The 26,523-nt window shown below is 41.6% G+C and overlaps 1 protein-coding gene across 9 annotated transcripts in view; it reads left to right on the forward strand.

Moving 5' to 3' along the window:
* The first annotated feature begins 11,843 nt into the window (after positions 1-11,843).
* HECW1 (HECT, C2 and WW domain containing E3 ubiquitin protein ligase 1) overlaps positions 11,844-26,523 on the forward strand; it is a 456,185-nt gene continuing 441,505 nt past the window's right edge. For 5 of the 9 annotated variants that reach the window (XM_021935841.2, XM_021935849.2, XM_021935847.2 and 2 more), the window contains exon 1: positions 11,844-12,211. In XM_021935841.2, the coding sequence (XP_021791533.1) occupies positions 12,182-12,211 (30 nt within the window). In that variant the 5' untranslated portion in view covers positions 11,844-12,181. Of the gene's footprint in view, positions 12,212-13,423; positions 13,659-26,523 lie in introns of those variants that run through there. The other 4 variants (XM_021935851.2, XM_021935844.2, XM_021935846.2 and 1 more) reach the window with 3 other exon arrangements.

Here is a 26,523-nt window from a genome sequence, read left to right on the forward strand (position 1 = left end):
GTTAAATTAGGGTCAGGTCTCAGCATAACGACTGGTGATTACTGTCTATTTTCCAAGATAGAGAAAATAGGTTTCACACTGCAGGGTTTGCAGGACCTGGTTATGGGTACCAGCAAGTTCCAGGATTTTGCAGTTAAGAACTAGAAAGAAAGAGTCAAAGAATATTTATACTATGGAGGAAAATATGAGAGAAGACAAAGATGTTTTAAGCTATTAATATAATATATGAAGTATTCAATGTTTTATTTTAGATATTCAGGAGGTTTACTTTGTAGCCTTGTATGTAGTCCATTTTTATAAATGTTTTTTGGCTGATTAAATCAAACATATCTGTTTGATTTTTAAAAACATGTGCTATGTGTCTACTATTTTCTTCTACAATGTTATTCTAAGTATGCAATTTAAATTTCTCTGTGCAATATGGTATTAATTGGTTCAGATTTACTGAAGTCTCCCCAAAAAAGATTTTGTGAACAATTTCTCTGTGCTTAACACTTGTTCACATCTTGATACAAGGTTACTCTACACATTCTGACTTTACAAAGTTTTTTTTGTTTTGTTTTGTTTTCTATTTCTTTTTCTTTCTTTCGCTTTTGTTTGTTTGTTTGTTTGAGACAGGGTCTCACTCTGTCACCCAGGCTGGGGTGCAGTGGTATGAACATGGCTCACAGCAGCTTCAACCTCCTGGGATCATGTGATTCTCCCACCTCAGCCTCCTTAGTAGCTGGGACTACAGGCCTGAGCCATAATCCATGGCTAATTTTTTATTTTTATTTTTTGTAAAGACAGGGTCTTGCTATGTTATCCAGGTTGGTCTTGAACTTCTGGGCTCGAGTGATCCTCCCACCTCAGCCTCCCCGAAGTCCTGAGATGACAGGTGTGGGCCACTGCACCCAATCTTAAGAGCTTTTTTTTTTTTTTAAAAAATAAATAATATCAATATAAAATTATTCATTATGCAATTTGTTGGTATGTTTAAGGCTTAAATTTGTCAGTAGAGTTGAAAATGCTATTTTAATGTATTATTTTGCCTATTCTGCCTACTTTTCCTTTTCAATCTCCTTATATTTACTTTACACTTTTAATATATGTATATATGATACATATGTGTGAATCAACTTGTTATATTTGTTTTAAAACTTACTTCAGGGTTTTGTGTGTGAGAGTGTTTTTGAAACAGTCTTGCTTTGTCACCCAGGCTGGAGTACAGTGGTGCAATCATGGCTCACTGCAGCCTTGACCTCTAAGGTTCAAGCAATCCTCCCACCTCAGTCTCCTGAGTAGCTGGGACCACAGGTGGGTGCCACCATGCTTGGTTAACTTCAGGGGTTTTAGAAGAGGAATGTAAGCCATTTATTTTAAATAGGGTAACAATTATCAGACCCAAATGGTATGTTCAACCTTAATTCTATTATTGCTTTATCTTTCTCTGTCTCTATGAATATGGTTTATGATTTGTTTGCTTCTATTTTGTGGATTGAAAAGATGTTGAAATCTTGTTTTATATTCTGCTATTTAAATGGTTTAAATGAGCTCAAGCTCTCCCATGCCTAATCCTCAGAGGAAAGCACTATTAACAGTTTGGTTTTTGTCCTTCCTGTATTTTCCCTATGATTTCATAGACATAAAATATATTTATATTGGCATGAATCAATATAGAGATGTTTAGCTATTAATATGCAATAACATATGTTTTATTTACAAAAATGGGATCATATTATAATTTTTCATTCTTTCTTACCAATAAAACATGGACAACTGTCCAGACCAGCACATATAGCTCTCCTCCACTCTTCTATAATGGCTATATAGAATTTCTTTGACTATATGTATCATTTCCTTATTAATGGACATTTAAGTCCTTCCCATTTTTTTGCTTCGTTTTGTATTACAAACATTACTCCAATAGCTATCCTTGTGCATAACTATTTTTACTTATCTGTTTAACTATTGCTTTGTCTAAGAATAGACTCATAAGTAAAACTGCTGGGTATTTGCATATTTCATATTTTAATAAATACTCCACAACTGCTTTCCAAAAAAGTTTTCTTAATCAACTAAGTACTTATATATTTTTAAATTATCAAAATCAGAACAAGGACTATTGTGTATCCTTACCTCCCACCCAACCATCAATTTTCTTGTCCTTATCCACCCAATGTATCAACACACAATTACAGTTGTACTTTATCATGATTTTTCCACATATAACTTCTACTTCAACAAGAGCATTTTTTCATTTGATTTTGTCACTCTATTACCAAAGTTCTAATGAAATTTATATTTAATTGGTTTCAATGTTCAGTTGTTATATTAATCCATTTTCCCAGTGCTTTAAATAACTACCTAAGACTGGCTAATTTATAAAGAAAAGAGACTTATTTTTTTATTTTTATTTTTTATTTTTTTCGAGCGGGAGTCTCACTCTGTTGCCCAGGCTGGAGTGCAGTGGGGTGATCTCAACTCCCTGCAGCCTCTGCATTCTGGGTTCAAGCGATTCTCCTGCCTCAGCCTCCTGAGTACTGGGATTACAGGCGCCAGCCACCATGCCTGGCTAATTTTTGTATTTTAGTAGAGACAGAGTTTCACCGGGCTGGTCTTGAACTTCTGACCTCAAGTGATCCTCCTGCCATGGCCTCCCAAAGTGCTGGGATTACAGGCATGAGCCACCACACCCAGCCAAGAAAAGAGGTCTAATTGACTCACAGTTCTGCATGGCTAGGGAGGCCTCAGGAAACTTACAATCATGTAGGAAGGCAAAGGAGAAGCAAGGCATATCTTATATGGTGACAGCAGAGAGAGAGCAAGGCGGAAAGTGACAAACTTGAGAACTCACTCACTATCAGGAGAACAGCATGGGAGAAATCTGTCCCCAGGATCCAGTTCCCTGCCACCAGGTCCCTCCCGTGACACGTGGGGATTATAATTCAACATGAGATTTGCGTGGGGACACAAAGTCAAAACATGTAAGTTGTAGTTCCACATTTCTGCATTTTTATTTCTATCTTGCTGTCTTGATATATATTTAGAGGAGATTTTTTTAGGAAGGTACAAAAGTAGTATGTTTCTGAATTCCTCGATATCTTGAGCAATCTTTCTATTGCTTTTACATCTGAATAACTTAGTAAGGTATAAAATTTTTATTGACAAAATATTTTGCACTTTCAAATGTTTTAATGTATGTTCGCATTTGATGATGGAGAATAGAAATCAGTTCAGCCACTCTTTTGTTCTTTTGTTTTTTTCTATATGTTTAATGTCACTTGTATAATTTTTTCAGTGTTGATAATAAGCTAAAATTTAGTATATATTTAGATGTAAGATTTTTATTTATTTATTTATTTTTGGAATACCAAGAGTTATTTAGATTTATAGACCCAAGGATTACATCAACTCAGGAAACTTTGCTTCTGTAAGGTTTTTGATTGTTTTATTTTACTTTTGGTTCAAGTTTTCCCTCTTTCCCCTGAGAAAAATGGAGTTTTAAGGTTGGGGCTCCTTTATCTGCACTATATAGCTTGCATTTATTCTCTTATCCATCTTATTGTCATTCCTCTGGAATTTGGTAGTCTCCTCAGTGTTATTTTTTGTATCAATCCTTTATTTTCTATAGTGCCTTTTCTTCCCTGTCAGTCTCCAATATTGATTTTTAGTTTGTATTTGCATTTAGAATTTTCTCACATTTTTGTTGTTCCTCTCTCTCCTTTTTGTGTCTCTACCTTCATCACTTTTTAAAAATTTTTATATTTTCTTTGTCAACTTTTTAAAGTTATCTAGGATATACCTTCTAAATTTAAAAAATGGCGTAAAGTTATTTCATCTATATCTTTTTTTAATTTCTCAGAACAATATTATCTCTTTAATAAGGTGTACTTCTAGTGCTCCCATTTTTGTTTTTGAATTATTTTATGATTCCTCAAATGGCCAGAGATTTCTCCAGGTTCTTGGAGTGTGTGATGCGAGGAACATTCTTAGCCTCCTCACTGCTGACTTAAGTGCTTTCCTTTAACTTTCAGTGCCTTGCAGGCAACAGGGGTCTACAGGATGGTAGTTGGGTGTATACATCCTTTGGTAGGCTAGCTTATTTAAACTGGAAACCCAGTTTGCAATGTTTCTGAAGAGTGTACTTCATTTAAGTCTATACTCCTGCTCCAGTGTTCACTCCTTCCATAGTTCATCCTGGATCCACTTTAGCTCATAAAGCTTTCATCATGGGTGACTAAGCATTCCAGAGAGCAGTGCAGCTCTTCCTGGCCCTTATGTTCTCTGTCATGTCTATTCTGTGAGATATAGATCTAAGGGATGCATAGAAAAAAAAAATAGAGGGACAATTGCAAGACCATTTTTAGCCAGCTCAAAAGATAAATGTCACACAGTAGAAGGATGACCCCTGGTGTGTTAAGGTGAATGCCTCAGAGTTGGTCAAAGAAAATGTGGTGGGAGGAGGGCTCAAAATTTTATCCTTCCTCATTTGGTGTTGTATGATCCATGCTAGATTCCAGAGGTGAGATCATGTGATATATAGTTCAAGAATACAATCTCAGTCCTTCATTTTAAGGGTGGATTTGTTAGAATCCTGCTCAGATTTTGGCCACTGTGGTTTTCTTATCTCTTTTATTTCTGACAATACTGTTGTTTTTTTCTGGCCCCTATTCTCCATCCTCTCTGTATTCATACTCTTTACCCTGTGGCCTGGCAGTTCCTGCCATCAATGAGTGGAGTCTCTTTCCCTATCACTTGAATCCGGGCTGGCCTCGTGATGGGCTTTGGCCAGCAGAATATGGTAGAAGTGACAGTGTGCCAGTTCTGAGACCAGACCTCAGAAGCCTTGTATACTTCTCTCTCTCTCTCACTCACTCCAGCTACTGCTATGAAAACAAGACGGGAAAAGCCTGTTACAGGATGAGTGACCACATGGAACAGAGCCAAGTTGTCCCAGATGAAGTTGTCCTAGATCAGCTAGCTCCCAGGAAACCTGCCAACTGCCCACACAAAGGAACCCAGCTGAGATCAGTTTAGTCTGGACTAGATCAGCAATTTGTAGTGGATTTATAGACTCAGGAGAAATAGTACATGGTTGTTACCTAAATTTTGGGATGGTTTGTTAGGCAGCAATAGCTAACTGATGCATTACATTTAACCACAGGAGCTGTTTAAAGATCCTTGACATAAATGCAAATTATACTTCAGATATGTTGGAATGATTTAAGAGTATACTTCATTTAAGTCTATACTCCTGCTCCAGTGTTCACTTTCCTACCAGGAGAAATACAAGCCCTAAAGTCCTAAAATGAGGAAAAAGGTATCTCAATTTAATTTGCACTTAATTGAGTCATAGGGCTATTTAAGAATTTTTCATGCATTCATTGCAGATTTGAAAATCGTCCATCAAAGTTTTTTGGTGCCGTTTTCCCACTTTACTTTCATGTAATTTGGTTTTTAAATTTTTTTTGGTTAAAACTTAAAAAATTTTTCAATATCTCACTTTCCTCAAAACACTTTTAAACTTAGTCATGTACGTTACAGCCTGTTGAAATCTCCAAATGGACTTGAAAAGAACATTACTGATGGAATGAGCTAAGGAATACTGAAAGCTACCATGTATTAATCAGCATGTTATAAACTTTACATTTGTTATCTCACTTAAATCTCAACAATTTTTTTTTTTTTCTTTTTGAGACGGAGTCTTGCTCTGTCACCCAGGCTGGAGTGTGGTGGTGCAATCTTGGCTTACTGCAAGCCCCGCCTCCCGGGTTCACACCATTCTCCTGCCTCAGCCTCCCGAGTATCTGGGACTACAGGCGCCTGCCACCACGCCTGGCTAATTTTTTGTATTTTTTAGTAGAGACTGGGTTTCACTGTGTTAACCAGGATGATCTTGATCTCTTGACCTTGTGATCCACCCGCCTCAGCCTCCCAAAGTGCTGGGATTACAGGTGTGAGCTACCGTGCCCAGCCAACAATTTTTAAAGTAAAAATATTCATAAGTAGTTTTATAGATGAGGAAATTGAATTTAAATAAATTGCAGAAGAGTACAAACAAGTAAATATAATCTATCCAAGTTTTAAACCCAGGTGATTTGTCTTGTGTCTATACTCTTCATCATCACCCTCTATTGCTGTTCCTAAATGAAGGCTTCACCTTTCTAAAGGTATTTGTTTCTAATTTTGTTCTTTTTCTTTTTCTTTTTTTTTTTGGTCTGGCTGTGTTTTAATGCCTAAACACACTTTGATTAGATTAGTGAGAATCTTTCTGGCATGTGATAAATTGTTGATAAGCATGCATAGTTCATACTTGTGTGTCACTTTTCTTTGTCTCAAGCTTTTTAATAAGTGTTTTGATGGAAAGGTGGGTGAGGGCAAATTAGCCAGCTGACATCCTCATCTGACACTTGTTATCAACATCTCTCTCTTTTTTAAATTTTTACCTTTAATTTTTGATCAACATATCTTAATAATCCAAAACTATTACAAATAATAATTTATAAAATTTATACACTGTAAATTTTGCTTCACAATATGTTTTTCACTTATTTATATTAATTAAAAAAAATAGAGGCAAGGTCTCATGATGTTGCCCAGGCTGGACTTGAACTCCTGGGCTCAAATGATCCTTCCGTATCAGCCTCTCAAGTAGCTAGAACTATAGACACATGCCACCGCACATGGCTTTTACTATATATTTAAATGACAAATCTTGTTGTTTCCGTTCCTGGCTTTAAAAATCTTTAGGGTTCTCCATTACTTGCCAAGTGAATTCTAAGAGTTGGAGCAGGGCATGTTTGGCCTATCACAATATATCTCAAACCTTTGCTTATAGTCTTCTCTCTGACACCACTCTCTTTGCTCCAGTCAAATTGAACTCTTCACCAAGTGCATTCCCAAGTACATTCTGTTCCTCCTGTCTTCTGCTTTTTCATGTATGCTTTTCTTTCTTCTTCAGATGTCTGTTGGTCACCCAACAAACTTCTGTTCTTCATTCAAAGCTCTATTAATAGAGGCGTTTCTAGCCTCCCTAGCCATATTAGCGTGATTGCTCCTCTCACACTGACAACACATCTCTCTCTTAGCACTTACATCATATTGTACTTACATGTTTAACTTGACCACAAGTTTAGTGTGATTGATATTTACGCTGCCTATCATAAAGTAAAATCTCAGTAATAAATTAATTAATAAAATAAAACATATATGCAATAAATAGAAAGGATACCTGGTGAAATAAGGTGGAAAAAAAAGAAACAAAAGGCATACCGATTGGAAAGTAAGAAATAAAACATCCTGTATTCACATAATTATCTACATTGAAAATTCCAAGACATCTATACAAAAGCTCCTAGAACGAATAAATAAGTTTAGCAAGGTTATGGGATACATAATACACACACCCACACACACACACTAATTATTTGGTGTTTTTTTCTATTCTACCAGTGAATGAGTTTTAGTTATGTTTTTTATTTTCCATATTTTGTGGTGCCTTGACATGTTAGCGGCTTTGCAGGTTTAGAAGAAACTGCCCCTCCCAGGGCTAGCTAATTCCTAGAGTTAGCAAATAACTTGCCTGAGAGCCCAGCATTCATATGTAAACCAACCAATCCAGAGTCCATGCCCACAACCACCTCCTTTATCCAACTGACATAGCAAGCCAATTTCCCTTGCCCTAAATCTCCCCAGGGACAAGTACAGGACAACTAGAGACCACCTCTATAGCCCACAGCCACTGAAATTATTGGAACTATCAAATCCTAGACTTGCTCAAACTGGCCTGCCCTGCCTGATCATTCCTTCCCACAGGATACAAAATAAAGGCTCTGAGCCATGCTGTCCCCGGCGGCTTCTGCCTGCTGACTGACCCAGGAGCTCCCCCTGTGGCCCTGTGCGGTATGCCATGCCTCCTGTTTCTAGGGATCTGTGAGTGTAACTTCTCCCTTCATAAGAAGCGTTTCCGTGTGTGTATGTAAAACAAATCCCAGTTACACTTTAATACAAAGTGAAATTCAAAATTAAAATCAATACCTTTTATAATAGTACCAAAAAAAATGAAACTCTTAGAATCTACGTGGAAACTCTTAGAATCTGTGTAGAATTTACGTGCTGAAAACTTCAACTACTGATGAAATAAATCAAAGGAAACCTAAATAAATGCAGAGAAATGCTAAGTTTGTGGGTTGAAAGATATTCAGAAATTGGAAAATTGTTAAAATGTCAATTCTTCTGATATTCATCTATAAATTTAACACAATTGCAATCAAAATCCTAGTAGGCTTTTTTTTTTTTTTTGTAGATACTGACAAACATTCCTAAATTAATATAAAAAGGCAAAGAAATGAAAATAACCAAAATAATGTTTAAAAAGGAAAGAACTGGAGGGTTCACACTACCTGATTTTAAGGCAGTATATGTCTACAAAATAGTGTAGTATTTGTAAAACAATAGAAAGATCAGAGGCACAAAACAGAGAATATAGAAAGAGACTCCTACAAATATAGCCAAGCGATTACTGAAAAGTTGCAAAAGCAATTCAATCAAGAAAGGATTGTCTTTTCAATAAATGGTGTTAGAAGAATTGGACATCCCATGTGCAAAAACCAATAAGCCAACGAATAAAAAAGTCACCATACATAGCTCCCACCTAAAAAATAATAAGAATTCAAAATGAACCAAATACTTAAGTGTAAAATGTAAAACCTTAAAACTTATAAAGCAAAACACAACTCTTTGTAAACTTGGCTAGTCAAAAGAGTTCTTAGATATACCAAAGACATGATCTCTAAAAGAAAAAGTTGATAAATTAAACTCCACAAACTTCAAAGACATTTACTCTGTGACAGAAACTACTAAGAGAATGAAAAGACAAGCCATAGATGGGGAGGAAATATTCAGAAAACTTATCTGACAAAGACATTGTATCTAGAACATTGAAAGAACTCTCAAAACTGAACAATATAAAAGCAAACAAACCATTTAAAAATGAGCAAAAATTTTGAGCACTTTACTACAAATGATAGACGGATAGAAGAGAAGCACAAAAGTAGATGCTCACCATCATTAGTCATTAGGAAAGTCCAAATGACAATCTTGTACTATTGGCTACAATTTGTTCTTGTGCAGAGACTGTGTGAGATAGCTTCAACAGCTCGGTCCTTTTCCTCCCCTCGTTATAGTGCATTCACTTCTGACATTATGTTGAAGGCCTGTCCCCAAAGATAAAGCCTCAGATCGATTCAAGTTATCGTTTTCTCAGCATTGTAGGGACCATTTGTGAATGGCACTCTGTTTGCTAATCTTTATCTGCATGTGGCCTGAGATGAGCAGGTGAGCAGGCATGTCAGCCCCTCCCTGGGTCCTCCTGGGCCTCGAGTTACAAAAGGTGGAAAACACAGTTGCATGGGCATTATGATAATACAGGTGTTTGTATGTGCATCTCAAAACCTTCATCACCTTACGCCATTGTATAAGGTTAGTATTAGGAGGGACATATTGGGACTGTGACTTATTATTGTATTTATAACAGTATTTTGAGTACATTAGAAACTTAATAAATATGACTACTAGGATGGCTTTAAGATTCATGCCATGTCTTTTCCTTTCTCCACTGAATACTCTTCTCTTTAAGGTTAGGGCAGCTGACATCTGCAAACTCTAGATTCAAGGTCTTGTGCTTCAAACAAGACCTTAAGGAAATTATGGAACTAACATAGCCTTTTTGCTTTCTTCTGTAAAATAGGATCATGCTACCCAGACTACAGGGGAACTGTTAGGAATGAAAAACAAAACAGGCCAGGCATGGTGGTTCACGTCTGTAATCCTAGCACTTTGGGAGGCTGAGGCAAGAGGATTGCTTGAGCTCAGGAGTTCAATACCAGACTGGGCAACTTGGCAAAAACCCATCTCTACTAAAAATACAAAAAACAAATTAGCCAGGCATGGTGGCACACACCTGTACTCCCAGGTACTCAGGAGGCTGAGAGGAGAGAGTTGCTTGAGCCTGGGAGGCGGAGGTTGCAGTAAATGGAGATTGTACCACTGTACTCCACCCTGGGCATTGGAGTGAGATCCTGTCACAAGAAAATAAAAATAAAAAAGGAGAATACACAGGAGTCTGTATATGTTGCCATTGTCCCTGGCCTGTAGAAGCTGCTCTATGAGGTTTCTTTATCTACTCAGGATGCGAAACTTTGTGTACTGCTGCTTTAATATCTTTTGTCTTCCACATTAAAAAAAAAAAAAAAAAAAGCAACTCCTCGGGAGAATAAAGCACACCACAAGGATTGCTACATGAATAACCTCTGTGAGAGATGTTGACTTGTCATCTCCATGATGGATAGAACAGAGAGCAAACATCTCTGAGCCAAGTTGATGCTGATTCACTGAAAATAATGAGGTGAACATCCTGGCAATTAGTTGAGGTAAAAAAATTATCCTTTATTGTGGTTTGGTGACATTGTGCTAATTTAGAAACCATGGATGCTGGTTTATGTGAGAGTTTTTGTTTTCTTTCAAGTCTCTGGTTGGAAACATCACATGGTTGGTTGCTGTTGCTGTTTACTGCCACAGCCTGTTCAAGTCTATTCTCGGAGAGTTTTCTTCATATAGGAGTTGATACTAATCCAAGTGTAAAATCCGGAAAAATGTGTGCACAGCTTTCTGTGTGGATTCTTAGCTGAGGTTTGAAAAGTGGTCTGCTTTGAGTTCATCTGACCAGAAGATCTGACTGCTGCCGGGCAAAGAAAAGGGTCTGTCAGGAAAGGACTGGGCACCCCAAGTGCAATACGGAAAGAGAAGGGCTGTGCCTCCTTGCAGAAAGGGGCACAGCTGGTGAAGCTGCCTTCACATCGTCCAAAGTTTCCAGTTCTGGAAAGTTCCAGCTGTAAGAGTGAAATCAATGCCAAGAGGCAGGTCAGTGGAATGAGGGCCACTGAGAAACTAGCCACAGTGGGTGGAAGGGGAAGGAGATTTGATATTGGGAAGTCTGTACTCAGGTCTTCAGTAAGGAGTTCTGAAGTCAGGGTGAAGCCTTTGTTTATTCTAGAGGAGGCGGGGTTTGGAGTCTGGGAAAGAAGATAACTTCTCAAAAAGTGAAAAAAGCTCATGTAAAGGGTGCTGGACAAAATAATGGGAAGGAATAAATCAGCATTGTAGAGAATGTGGTTGGATCATAAAATCCCAGGCTATAGAGATTATGTGCTCAAAGCCTCTGCATTTTATGTGAACACACACAAACCAAATGTCGACCAAATGCACAAAAATGTGCATACATGGAACAGTCAGCCACCAATAGTAACCAGCATTTCGCTTCTCTTTGCATCTCAGTTGGCTGTACCTGTAAGGGTCTAGACTTTGCCTCCTTCTAGTTCTAGCATTCTGACACTGTGTGCAGCGAAACAGAAAACCCGGTTTGGGAGTTAGGTTTGCCCAACAATGGATATTCTGGGGTGATTTTCATCCTTTGCGTTTGTCATTACGATGTTTGTTTTGTGTGCTTGTGCAGATACAGGACGGTTCCTGAAATGTGTCTCTGAGCATTCTTAACTGTGTGTAAGGTAAGTCAGGAAAGTGTGTAAGACAGAGGCCAAGAACACCTGTCACAGGGTACCCGCCTAGAGCGTCTGTACTGCATCCTTTCTGCTATACTGTTTGCACACACACAAAAGGGCCGAGGAGCCGGGGCTGGTGTTGAATCTGCCCAGTACGCGTGCTGGGTGTTGGAAGGATGGGGCCGGCGATAACAAGAATCAATATGTATTTACCACGGGGGCGGGGGTGGGGGTGCGCGGAGGCTGCAGGGCGGGGCAGCGCTAATGAGAGCAAGCCCGGCTTGTGGTTGGTTCTGGAGTCTGGTACCCACAGAGGAGCAGGCAGGGAGGGAGGGGATGCAAGCGGGAGGATAAAGCGATGAAGTGTGCTGCGTTACCGCGCATCAGGCGCTGTTGTTGGAGCCGGAACACCGTGCGACTCTGACCGAATCGGCCCCCTCCACGCGCACACACTCGTCGAGCCGCGCGCGCCCCTCCGCCGTGACAGTGGCCGTGGCCGCCGCTCGCTCGGGGCACCCGGCAGCCAGAGCGAGGCGAGAGCGGACGGTCGCCAGGGTCCCCTCCCCAGCCAGTCCCAGGCGCCCGGTGCACTATGCGGGGCACGTGCGCCCCCCAGCTCTAACCTGCGCGCTGACAGGAGCATGATCTGTGCCCAGGCCAGGGCTGCCAAGGTAAGCGGGCGTCGCGCGGGGACACTGCCTGCCGCCCCTTCCCCCCGCCCTTCTCTGGGCGGCTTCCCCGCCGTACGCGAGGCCCCGGCAGCGCCCTCCCTTCCCGGGGACGAGATCCACCCTCCTCCCCACCCTCTCGCTTCTCCCGCGAGGTTCAATTGTCAGCCTGGGACGCGCCGCCGCCCGGGCTGGGCCGGCATCCCCGGGTGGCGACCCCGGCTTGGGTACGGCAGGCGCACCCGGCCCTCCTGCGGGGCACGCAGAGAAACAAAGAAGCCCCCAAGCGGGTTCGCAGCGCCTCGCCCGCTCCTCAGCGCCCTCCCAGAGGCGAGGAGGTGTCAGGGGAGGGGGCGGAGAGACCTACGTAATCCCCCTTCCCAGCCCACACCCACCCCTTGTGAACCAAAGCTCTGGATTTGCGCTTCGCCTTGGGCTCGCTTTTGAACAATTGTGTCCCATGCAATGCCGGTGGTTAGCCCAGCGAGCGCCCGGAGCCTCCGCACGGGCTCGCCGGTGCTCGCTCGAGGGGCGCGTGGCCAGGTCCGGCCCTTGCTCCCATGGATGGTGCAGGAGGGGAGGAGGCGCGGTGTAGGTGCTCCCCCAGCGCCTCCCTGTTCCCCGCCGGCTGCGCCGCCCAGCCGGGCCTGCCACCTGAGTTTTAGCGGGAGCAGCCCGTCATGTCGCCTACCGTATTGCGACTTGCATACAGGCAGGGAGGGAGCCACCGGGGGAAAAAATGCGTCCTGTCCATTTTTGGCTGGAGGTGCGCTTCCTGCTACCCCTACGTTCCCGGGCGGTGACAATGCAGCAAAATCCGAGGGCTCAAACAATGTGGCCCCTCCATCCCCGGCTCCAGGGCATTCTGATTGCTCTGCCTCTCTGACGTCCCGGCCAGTTGGCTGATTTTCAAAGCCATGATGCGCGGTGTCTCTGTCTTGCACACAGAGGCTGGGCACCATAACTTCTTCCCTGCCGAATTTCAGCGCGTGGGGGGAGCTGGCAGGGACACAGGCTGCAGAGATGCCCGGCTTCCTGTGGTTCCGGGCACAGCGCGCCTCAGTCTGCATTGGGCTGACACCAGATAGCATGTGGGGATTTTCCTAGTTGCCGAAGAAGATATTATTTGACGTTGCTGTAGTTTTGTGCTTACTTCTCTTGGAATCTGCAGTGGTGCAATTCTCCCCTTATTTTTTCCCCCTTCTCTTTGAAAAGATATCAATGCTATGTTCAGCAGAAATGGATACAGCAAGAGCAACATAGTTCAAAAATTGAGGGAGGCATCTTCTCTCTTTTCCTGGGATTTAAACGCTATTTAGGAGGGCAGATGCCCTACCCGAAAAGGCCAACCTTTAAAGACCCCGGCAGTGTTGTGGTCCAAGGCGTCTCAAAGCAGGTGGCCAGATCTGCGTTTCTCATCAGCGGACTCGCTCCGGCTGTGGCTATTACGGTAATTCATTCTAGATTGGGGATTCATTTTAAAATGTGTGTTTTCCACTAAGAAGGGATTAGAGTCCACATGCCCACCCTGATATGAATGTGTGTGCCTGTTTGGTAGAGAGATAGATTGTGGTAGAATTCCCTGTTGCCCGTTCCCTCCGCTTGCTGCCTCCTCTGGAATGTGGCATTGGAAAAACAAAGCACTATTTTAATTCCTAGACCTCCAGGCAAATTGGCCATTATAGTGTTTTATTTAATAAACCACGTTCTGACTAATTCCACACTATAATCCCAGTCTAGTGCAGTTGGCTGCTTTGTGGAATGACAGTTCTCTTTTTTTGTCTGGGGCAGTTTTTTCCTGAAGGCAAATTGCCTAAGTTTGTTTAGATTGTGACATTATTGACTTGGTAGGGAGGCCACATCCTGAGCTGGAACAGCCCATCAATGCATCAATACAGAGGGACTGCAGCTCTGTTATTTGTGTATTTTGACTTGATTCCTTTTACACTCTGGCTTGTAAAGATGGATGAATTACAAGATCACTTTGAGCTTTACCTTCTATTATGCTTCCATCTGATATGATTGTTAACAAAAGAAATATTAAAAGGCCAGATGTGATATTGAAAAACAAGCCTGAGTCTTATTCCATATGGTAAAGGAAGTTGGACTGGTTGGTTTCTATCGTTCTTTCTAGTTCCAGCATTCTGTGGTAACTGACAGAGGAGTAAGAAAAGTTACCCAGTGTTGGAAAGGCAAATAATTATAACGTGAACCATGCAAGCAAACCAAGGATTGATTATAGAATCTATGGCTTATTTTTATACCTTGCAGCTTTTAAAACCCAAGCGTCTGCATTTTCCCCATAAGTGAAATTACTCACCAACTCAAACAGGTCTTTTTTTTTTTTTTTTTTTTTTTTTTTTGTCCACTATAGCAAAACATTTGGTGGGGGTTGGGGAAAAGAGAAGAAAATTGAATTAATTGGATAACAGGTTTTCTCCTTTGGTGGAGTTATTCATTCCAACCCCATCTTAGATAATTAGGAATTTGCTTTTTCCAATAATTGGTTTTTGTTTGTTTCTAATGAGAGACTCCAGATAGCTGTTTCATCCTATGCAGTAATTGACAATGGCATGAGACTTACTTTCTCTGATGTAATTTGGTGTTGCTCACAAAACTTGCTAGTGCTGTTGCTTGTTATAAAAATGGTGAAGCAATGATTGGCCTAAATAGGCAGGCAGGCAGGCAGTGTTTTCATGTGCTATGGTAATTTTTATAATTTAGGTATAGTCAAGGTATTTGTTGATTCATGCTTAGCCACACAATTTTCTGTAGTTGTGCACTCATTTGTTTTAAGTTACAATCAAAATAACATCCTGAAATTACATTCCCTGCAAGGCATAATTAACCACTTCTCCTATTTTCCTATAGCCTTTTTGTTCATAGAGCCAAGATAGCATTTCAATATTGAAGTTATCTGAGTTGTAAATGTGCCACAGTCTCCTTATCTAAATATGGGATGAGCTTCTTCAGAACAAGGATGTGTTTATATTCATCTCTCCAGCACCTAGCAGTTTGCCTGGTACATCATGTGTTCTCAGAAATGTTTATTGAGTGGATTTCAGGTCATAAAAATGCCCTCTAATTGTATAGGCAGGAGGTAGGTGGGAATCCTTCACTTTGTGAGTCAGCTGGGGGAATCAGAGAGGTTATGTAAGATGCTTAAGGGGGAACCGAGAGCCAGGACTCAAATCCAGGCCTTCTACCACGCTGCCTCTGAGAGAGGCTCCACCCACCCTCAGCGAACAAAAAAACCTGTAGAGAATGAGTTCCTATGCTGTAGGTTTTGGTTATTTATTTTTTCCTTGAATGATCTGGATTATCCATTTTGACAAAATTTATCTGATAACTGCTCTGTTCTGTCTTGCTCTGGCCTTAGAAGGAAACATGACCCAAGCACTCTGTCCTCTAATCCACACTTAAACAGAATACGTGAGCACCCTTCTGCCCACTGTCTCTCTAAGTCCTGATTCTATCAACTAGAGCTTGCTAGGATGATGGACATGTCTAGGGAATGTCTACTCATTATTTGCTCAAGCAACATTGAACCACTGTAAATGCTTCTGAAATGACCTACAGTTAGACCAGAGACAACCATCCTTCCTGGGCCAGCCAAGCTTGACTGAGTCTCCCAATAGGCAGGTTTCTAGACTAACAGGTGTGACTTACAGACATCAAGTCACCTGCTTCTCTCCCATTTACCTGCTTCCTTTTCCATCTGAAAAAACAGGACAAGCTACATTAGGATACCAGGAAGTTGCAATACCCACATGTCCTTTCTGTAAAGCAATTGTTGGCACATTTGATGTTCACGGACTTTTAGAGAAAACAGTATGAAATGCTGTGTAGGGTTTTCTTCAAGTCACTTTTCCTCTTTGAGGGTTAGTTTCTTCTTCTTTAAAAGTGGAAAGTTGAACCAAGTAATCCCAAAGGTCACTGCTAACATCATCATTCTGTGATTATTTTTGTTGGTTTATTCAGTTGAGCAAATTGAAGGGAGAAAAAGATTAGAAATAATTTAACTTGGCAATATGTAGAGAAGAAATAATTAAGGCTACATGGGTCAGCCTGTGGGTTATCTAATAACTACTTGGAGCCTTCTGTTAAAGCTATTCTTTATACATTTCTATAGTAATCCTTTCTTATTTGTAAAACTAAATTTACTATACTGAGGGGAAAGATTTGTGGCATTTCTTTTTCCCAGTGAGGAATGCAGTGGTGGAAAACATATGCAGTCTCCAAAATGTACCAAAGGTTTAGAATTTGGGGGTTTAATAGCCAAGGTTCCAAGCATTTTTATTCTCACCACTGAGTATGTTTCACAGCTGAATAACTCTTATGGTCAAAGTGTTCCCTGCAATTCATCCAACAAATTCCCCTTTCAGTTTCTCTCTGGTTCCTCATTTTGCTCTTTTTTTCCACTTCTCTAGCTCCACCCAACTTCCTATAACATCCCCCACATGCATAAGCCATATGCCAGTAGTACACTGCCACCCCCCAGCTACCCCACCAAAGGCAGGAGTCAGACCTTCACAACCTCCTTACTCAGCTCAAGCTTTTCTACTTTCTGAGGTTTATTCATTACCATTGCTTTTCCAAGTTAAGACACAATGAGATATAGAAGCAGATCTAGTCTTTTAACGATTTCGTTTATAGTTTTAGTCTTTTTCTCACAGACTTTCTGACCACCATTTGGAACCTCAATGTCATGCATTTAGGTGTCTTAAAGCCTCTTTAAATATTTTAGGAAGCAAAGCAGCATATTAGTGATTGTATGTATCCCATCTCATAGTGTTTAGATGTGTGGGCATTGGTAAGTAGTTGTACTGTTCTGTGACATGGGCACTGTAAGGAGAATGATAATAATGCCATCACTTACTGGCAACATATGACAAAGATCACTAAGCTCCTAGGTCGTCTGGATTCCCACAGCAACAAGTGGTATACACTGTTTGCATTATTCGTTCAGAACCCGTACTTTCTCTGATTTATTGGTCTGAAGCGTGATGCATATGGAGGCCTGAAAAATAAGGATGTGGCATATAGACAGGCTCTCCTGGGGTTATCAGGCATCTATACATGTGATGTGCAGGGAGAATTTGGTGGATGGAACTTAAGCCGGTACGAGGGGGGTGGGGGAAGAGCTGGGAAAGGACGCCATCTGTGCCCATGATGACAAATGCCATCATGGAGACTTCATTCGGGGTCCCTTTTATATATTTAGTGAAGCAGATTTTCCATTTCACACTTTCCAGATATATTTGTATTGCACAGATGTCAGGGAAATATCATGTGTGTGAAAGAAAAAAAAGATCAAAATTCACATCCATGGCCAGGGATTGTAATTCAATCATTTTGTCCTGAAACTGACACCCATTTAACGTGCATGGATGTTCCCTGCTTTTGCTTTTGCTTTGGAAGTTCAAGTCAGAGCAGTTTGAGAAACAGAAATCTCAGCCCTACACATTGTTAAAATTCAGAGACCTAGGTTAAGGGGGAAAAAGATGGGGAGAATAAAATTTAACATATAAGACCTTGCCATCAGTGCCATCAGTACCAGAGCTGATGAAATCAATCAGCAAGTGATTCCTCATCCTCTTTCCTGTAACACACAGATGAGCTGAAGAAACCACAGGATGCAGTCAATAAGTTTTTATCCTCAAAAGGACTTCTTTTTTTCTTTACCGTTATTCATAATTCCTTTTACCATCAAAACTTAAAACTACTTAATGACGTTTTCCCTCTATTTTGAATACAAATTATTTTTGTAGAAATGAGTTTTTTGAAATTGAAAAAAAAAATCGTTTTGAGGATTGTTGCCAGCTTTGTTTCCCCCTGCCCACCCCAGCATTGTCTTTGGTGTCCCCTCTACATGACCAGGCATAGGACCCACATATAAAGAGGATGATGATAAGAAAATAATTGGCATACAAATGGTACTGTGATATATGACATTTACAAAACCCCTCCCTGACTCCACATCCCCCATGATTGATTTTCTGTTCCCTTTTAAAGAATATGCTTCAAAAAACGTTGTCCCACTGGCCTTCTTCACTCCCTCCATCTCAGCCTCTAAAGACATATTTTATTGTGACATATTTGATTTAGACAAACAACACATTGAACATACATGAAATGCATGAAGCAAAATACAACACACACACACCATGCAGCCTGAGACCAGAAGATTACCGTCTTATTTGAAGCTACTTTTGTGTTTCTGCCCCCTCTCACCTTTTGCCTATCTTGAGAGCACTTCGATCAGGTATCAGGCACTCGTTCCTGTCACTCCCCTCCCTGTTGTCATTAGGGTCACCAACGATCTCTACCTGGTGAAGTACAAGGGCACAGCTTTGCTGATCTCAGCAGCATTTTCCATGGGGGACCACTCTCTCTTTCTTAAGCACCTGGCTTCTTCCAGGATACCAGATTCTCCTGGTGTTCCTGCGGCCTCTCTGGCTCTTCTCTTTCAGGCTCTTTGGATGGCCACTGAGTTTCTGCCCCTATTGACTTCAACTGAATTTTGACCTCTAAATGCGGGTATGGGGATTCCCCAGGCCTTGGCTCTCAGATTTCTTCCCTTCTTACTTAAATTTCTTCTCTCAACACTGTCTTCATGCTTATGGTTCCAAGTTTATTTCGTCAGCCCTGACTCATTCCCAGAACTCCAGACTTGAAAATGCAACCGCCCAGCATTTCTTCTTGAATGGCACGTAAGCTTAAAATTAACATGTGCAAAATACAACCCCGGATTTTTGCTCCCCAAACGTGCTTCTCTTCTGGTGTCCTTCATCTCTGTCAGGGACAGAGACTCTGTCCTTTCAGTTGTTCAGGTCAAATACCTGTGAGTCCTCCTGATGTTTTTCTCACCCAGATCTAGCTTTTACTAAATCTCCCTTCTCTCTCCCTCTCCATCCAGCACACCCATCCCTGTCTAAGCCCCAGTAAGCTTTCCTAACTGGTTTTCTGTAGTCCTTGCCCATCTGCAGTCTGTTTTCTATGTAGCAGCCCAAACGAGCCTTTAAAAATGGAAGTCTTCTCATTCATTCATTCATTCATTCATTCAACAAATTCTGTCTAGACATCTGCTGTGTGCCAGGCATTGGTTTAGGTGCTGGGATGTAGCAGTATCACAGTGCAAAAGAGTCACAAGTCCCTGTCCTCCTGGAGTGGACATTGTGTTACTTCTTTGCACATCCTGGAGTGGACATTGTGTTACTTCTTTGCACATTGCCCTGTTCAGGATGAAACCCAAACTCCTTACTTTGCCTACAGGGCTTGCCTTGCCACTCTCCCAGTCCCCAGTTGTCCTTGCTCTTCCTAGAACATACCAGGTACAAATACTGTTCCCTTGACCTGGAGGGACGGTCCCCTAGCCACCCACATCCTGACCCCCTTTATCAGATATCACGTCCTCAGAAAGACTTATTCTGACCACACACAATGTGCTTTCTTCCATCTGCTTGCTTGCTTTCTTTTTCTTCATACCACTTTGCACCACGCAATTTGTTATATAGTTTCTTGCTTATGTGCTATTATCTGTCTCCCCTTGAACTTGTAATCTCCTTTAGAGCAGGAACCTAGTTGTTTATCCAGTGCCTGGAAGAGTGTCTGTAACATATTAGACACCGCAGTGAATGTTTGCTGACTGAATGAATGATGTAACAGGTGCTTTCCTTAACCAAAATCCAATCTCAGAACTTTCTCTATGTCCACATTATATTGGATAAATCCCCTTTATTTATTTATTTATTTATTTATTTATGTTTTATTTTTTGAGACAGGGTTTCACTCTGGAACCCAGGCTGAAGTGCAGTGGCATGATCTTGGCTCACTACAACTTCTGCCTCCCAGGCTCAAGTGATTTTTCTGCCTCAGCCTCCTGAGTAGCTGGGAATACAGGTGCACACCACCACACCTGGCTGATTTTTGTATTTTGTGCAGAGATGGGGTTTCACCATTTTGGCCAGGCTGGTCTGGAACTCCTGGCCTTGAGTGATCTGCCCACCTCGGCCTCCCAAAGTGCTGGGATTACAGGTATGAGCCACCATGCCTGGGCACATAAAACCCCCTTAAAAGCTGCTGGATTAGCGTTTGGATGATATTTTCAGGTCTTGGGATCCTCTGAGTATATATCTTTCCTTTTCCATACACTATTTTTCCCTCCCCTACAAGGAGGGGGCTGGGGGGTCTTCCTGCCTGCCTGGACATTTTGTTGGTCTTGAACCTCCGTGTTTTTCTCCTGGCTGGTGTTCTCTAACAGTTAAAGAGAGTGGCTAGCTTGAGCTTGTCTTTGCTTCCTCAGCACCCAGCAAGTAGCACCCAGCAACTCAATTATTGTTGAGTTGAATCACTTAGTTGTTGCTATTGTTGCTGCTGGGACTTCATAAAAACTGTTCTTTGCCCTCCGATTTCTGCTTCCTCTGGGTCACACTGACTTTGTCATCTTGAATGTGAGCATGTCAGTCCTGTGTTCAAAGCTCTCAGGAGTGGCCAAAGTACGCACAATTCCCTAGGCTGGCATCGTCGGGCTGTAGGCCTTGGCCAGCCCATGTCCCCATACACTCTTTTGACCCTCTGTGGCAGCCAAGCGAATCACTTTCCCATTTCTCCAAACATGTTCTGTGCTTTTCTGTAGTTGTGTAAACATATAGTGATATGTAAACATATAGTGATATGTAAAATATCACTATATGTGTAATAAATGATGCTGTTTTCTGCTCTTAGACTCCCCACCCCTCTGTAAATGTAACCATTTTTAAGATCTAGCTTAAACCTTACCTCCTAGCAGAGTCCATCACTCAGTTTCCTAATAGGATATGATTTATCTCCCTACAGAATTCTCCTGGAATGAATATCATTATTTGCTTATTCTTCACTCTCCTGTCTTTCAGCCTCCCTACTAAATGCTGAGCACCTCTAGATTAAGGGCTGTGTCACACTTCTCTTAGTATTCCTGAAAATACTTGTCCCAGTATCTGCCTCAGCAGGTACTTCTTTCTCCGAATGTGAAATGAGCTCAAGGAGCAACCTAACAGTTGAGAAGGGCTGCATTTCGTTGCTTCTAGAATGCTGTACGCCATGTATGTATCCATAAAATGCGTACCACAAACGTAAGTAGAAAGTTAGAAGAGGTGCACTCCACAAGGACAGATTTGTATTTGTTTGTTGATTCTCTAAGGACAAAGAACAGTGCTCTTCACTCAGTAACCATTTAAAGAATGAATGAAGTACATAGCTGGCATCTTAAATTTCTAATACCCTTGTTCTATAAATGAGCAAAGTCGAGGACTGCAGAGCTTTCCCAGGTTCACAGGGTCAGAGGCAGAGCCTGGTTTTCCACAGCGTGAATCCCGTCTTTCTCCTGATCACCACCCCTGCCATGAATAGTGTCAGACCTGAGTAAGAATTGCCCCAATAACTCTTTCCAGGTGATGCTCACTAGTGTTAGTTTCTTACCAATATCTGAGAAGCTTCCTTCTTTAGGCAAGGTCTAATTTTTAGATCATCTGAAAGAAGCAAGAGTAGAAACTGCAGAATTTCAAAAGACTCAGAGACCCAGAAAGGGGGGTTTATTGGCAGTGCTCCTCTCCTGCTTTAGGAACAGCTTTTAACAGCAAGTAGCAAACTTTTTGATGAGACCTCTCTCATAGGAACTTTGCAAGCACTCTCCACCCTGTTGTCGCAATGAAGTAAAATTTATCTTTCTTAGAAACATACATTCAGATCGTGGTGTGACATCCTTGGGAAAAATAGTGGAAATTCACAAACTGTTATTTTCTCCTTTTTCCCAGGAAAGGGGAAAAATATCACTATATGTATAATAAGTGTTAAGCTTCAAGAATCTAAAGAGAAATTTGACCAAAGGACTACTAAATCACAAATCTAAAAAAAAAAGTCCTGTATATCTATACAAAAATATGTATAAATCTACCTACACATATACGTAACATATATAAACACATGCATAGAATTTTTAAAATGCTGGTTAATTATTTTCAAGTAATTTTCAGTTACTTATTTATTCCAAAAACATTTCTTGAGCTATTATGTGAAAAGCATTTAGGTTCTTTTGTGTGTGAGATTTTTCCATCTAGACCAAAATCTGCTTATGGTTAAAGGTGAAAATGTCCAAAGACGAAGCAGAATTAAATCCCTCCCATGCAGAAACATCTAATTTGAGAAGGCAAATTGAAAAACTTGTAGCCTTGGCCGGGCGCGGTGGCTCAAGCCTGTAATCCCAGCACTTTGGGAGGCCGAGACGGGCGGATCACGAGGTCAGGAGATCGAGACCATCCTGGCTAACACGGTGAAACCCTGTCTCTACTAAAAAAATACAAAAAAACTAGCCGGGCGAGGTGGCGGGCGCCTGTAGTCCCAGCTACTCGGGAGGCTGAGGCAGGAGAATGGCATAAACCCGGGAGGCGGAGCTTGTAGTGAGCTGAGATCCGGCCACTGCACTCCAGCCTGGGCGGCAGAGCGAGACTCCGTCTCAAAAAAAGAAAAGAAAAACTTGTAGCCTTTAAGGGTGATTATTTTATTTTTCGCACTATTCATGGAGAAGCTATTTTGTACCAGACGCTGGGCTGGGGGCCGTTACCACGATGAATGAATCCACAGCGCATTTCTTGCCTTTACAGGGTGAGCTCCTCAATTTTACAATATTGCTTCCGGAGGAGCTACTCACAGTTCGGTCATTAAACAGAACATTGCCCTTTTCAGGAGCTTAGAAATCATCGTGACAATCTTGGCTTAAACTTAATTTTACTAAAACTGAGTGTGCCTGCCGTTGACCTTGGGTCCCTTAGGGCCAAGGCACCAGGTCCACTTCCCAACAGACCACTGGTGTAGGAACCTGCTCCCCTGTGACCCTGGGCTTTGACATAAGTTGCCTTTTTCCAGGGGATCTAGAGAATCTTCTGGAGCAGGGAGCATTTTCTGTCTAAATATTCCATATGGACTTTAATGAACAGCTGTGTCAAGGGACATTCTGAGGTTCAGATTTGGCCTGAAAGTCAAGTTTCTGTGGTTTTGCCTGGTCAGGACCCATGCACAGAATGAATGAACTGGCTTGGTGCACATAATTAGCAGGTGGATGAGGCCAGGGAGGCAGATGTTTCTAGACCACACTGGACAGGAGCCCCAGGCCCTCTTGCCTGCCTGATGCTATGGAATAGTGGTACCATAGCCCTTCCAACGGGGTGGGCTGTGGGCTGGGAGGGGAGGCTGGAAGACCAGGCCCTCCTCTCCAAAAGTCTGTGTCCTGCTCTCAGTTAAATGGCACATATTGCCTTATTCTAGAATGTGTTTTAGTTTCTTGGAGAAAGCATTGAATGAACCATTTAAGCTATATAGAGATAGCTGGGGTATTATGGCAAGAGATAAAACAAATCTAAACCCAAATTGTATCTACAGGTGTGGGAGTGATTGGGGGTGGATAGGAACTGGAGGGAAGCATCAAGCTCTAAGATAGAAAACCTTCAGTCTGTGCTCCTGACTCTTTCAAGTGTTCATTTGTGTCTACTAAACGATGTAATCAACGCACTATTTTTATAGAAATATGAAACTTTGTGGTAGATATTCTCTTCTTCATTGTTAGAACTCCTGCCTTTGAAATTTCATTTTAGAGGCAAAAGAGAGTGAACGGCTTTGCTTTTACGTTTAGCACATGTTGGTATAAATTTGCAAATGGCTTTTGAGGGATCCAGATATTTTATTTTTCAAATCTGTTTTTTCAAAGTGCTATTAGCAGGTGGAACTCATGACTTCAGGCAGTTTTCAGGCAATGAGCTCAGTGAGATTTGAAAATTAGCTAAGCCATTTATAGATTCATAGGATGCTGTCTGGGTAAGGAACCTAAGCCACGGTCCCATTCAACCCACTCATTTTCCACACAGTGAAACACGTTGTGAGCACCCATCTCCCAGGGCCACAGAACTTGCATTTGTTAAACCTAAAAGAGGAACCTGTCTCTGAGCTTGCGGTCTCATGCTCTGCAGCACCTTTTGCTAGCTCTCTTCAGGAGCTGTCCTCAGGGTGCAGGCCGGTGGCGTCAACGATCGAGGTGCAAAATCAGTGCTGGGGTAGGGGACTGGGAGTAGCCAGGAGCTCACGCTGGTTGCTCCTTATCTTCAAGCCCATTATTAACAGTATTGCTAGTTCTTCAGATATTTCTGAGAAAACCAAAAGATTGGGTTTTTAAGATAATTTTATAGTTTTAAGATTTTTTTCTCATTGGATTTAATGATTTTACAATAAATACTCAGTGGGCCAAACCAAGTATAACTGTAAGTCTCCAATTTGCAACCTCTGCTACAGGAAAACTGTGCTTTCAAAATGCCTTAGTTTGGGGTGTTATACCAAATACCATAGACTGAGTGGCTTATAAACAACAGAAATCTATTTCTTACAGTTCTGGAGGCTGGAAGTCCAAGACTGGGGTGCCAGTGTAGTCCGGTTCTGTAAGAGCCCCCTTCTGGGTTGCAGGCTGCTGACTCTTGCACCTTCGCTTGGTGGAAAGAGGGCTAGAGAGCGTTCTGGGGCTTCTTTTATAAGGGAACTAATGCCATTTGTGAGGGCTCTAGCCTAATGACCTAATTACCTTCAAAGGTTCCTCCTCCAAGTATCATCACACTGGGAGTTAGGATTCCAACCTGCGAATTTGAGGGGTGCAAACATTCAGTCCCTAACAAAGGATTTCTATGAATGGAAAAAGACCATGATCATGGCTTCGAATAACTAAAACCTGAATGTGGCAGAGGGGCTTGGCACATCCTGACTTGCTCTGAGTCCAGAATGAAAAGTAGCGGGTAGAAGATTTTGACTCAATAACAATATATATTTTCTATTACTCAGACTTATTCAAGAAGAGTGAGGCATTAATATGTAAGTTGCCATTGAGTGGAGCCAAGCAGCCGTTGTAGGGGAAGCTGGAAAGGTCTCTGCTGGATGAAGGCTAATCCTGTCCCATCCTGGAGAGGTGAACCCATAACTTCCTCAGTCTAAGCTGCAGGAGAACTTGCTTTCTAACCTGGCTTTGCAGTCATTCTGAAAACCTCCAGCTGCCTCAACATGCCGTGGGAAATGGTCCAAAAGCTTTGGGGGACAAAATCCATTTAAATGCAAGTTATGCATTTATGTGAGTTTGTTCTCACTTTTTTTGTTTGTTTTGTTTTGTTTTTACTCACCACTGTACTGACACGTACAGTTTCATTATTATTTAAATGAAACGCTACCAGCTTGAGTCTCCTTGGATTCTGAGGGATTGCTCCTTCCCTGCTTCTATAATTGTTCTATTTTCTCTTGTCCATAAAGCATTGTGCAAACCTTCTTCATCTTCTACATCTCTTCCCCACCACTAGAAAAATTCCTCTCTTTACTCGATTTTTGCTACAACACCTTAAAAATGTTATTTTGAAAATATAACTCGTATATATCATTGTCCAAAGCAAGGGTCTGCAAACCGAATTGGCGGGCCTCCTGTTTTCGTAGATAAGGATTTATTAGAACACAGTCATGCCAGTCATTTACATCGTGATTAAAGCTACTGCCACGCTACAGTGGCAGAGCTGACTAGTTAAGACAGAGACCATAAGACCCACAAAACTTGACATGTTTGCTAACTAGCCCTTTAAGAAAAAATGGACCTAACCGCTGATTTATATGAAAACAAATATACAGGCATACCTCGTTTTATTGCATTTCACTTTATTGCACTTCCACAGACATTGCATTTTTCTTACAAATTGAGGATTTATGGCAACCCTGAGTCCAGCAAGTCTGTCGGTGCTGTTTTTTCCAACAGCATGTACTCACTTAGTTTCCGTGTTTCACATTTTGGCAATTCTTATAATATTTTAAGCTTCTTTATTATTATATCTGTTATGGTGATCTCTGATCAGTGATCTTTGATGTTACTAATGTAATTGCTTTGGGGCACCAGGAACTACACACATATAACATGGCGAACTCAATCAGTAAATGTGGTGTGTGTTCTGACTGTTCCACCCATCGGCCATGCCCTCATCCGTCTTCCTTGCCTCAGGCCACCCTATTCCCTAAGACACAACAATATTGAAATTAGGCCAATAAATAACTTTACAACAGCCTTTAAGTATTCAAGTGGAAGGCACAGTCCCATGTCTCTCACTTGATATCAAAAGCTAGAAGTCATTAAGCTTAGTGAGGAAGGCATGTCAAAAGCCAGACAAGTCAAAAGCTAAGCCTCTTGCACCAGCATGTCAAAAGCCAGACAAGTCAAAAGCTAAGCCTCTTGCACCAAACAGTTAGCCAAGTTGTGAATGCAAAGGAAAAGT

This window comes from Papio anubis, chromosome 4 (assembly GCF_008728515.1).
Source record: "Papio anubis isolate 15944 chromosome 4, Panubis1.0, whole genome shotgun sequence".
NCBI lineage: Eukaryota > Metazoa > Chordata > Mammalia > Primates > Cercopithecidae > Papio > Papio anubis.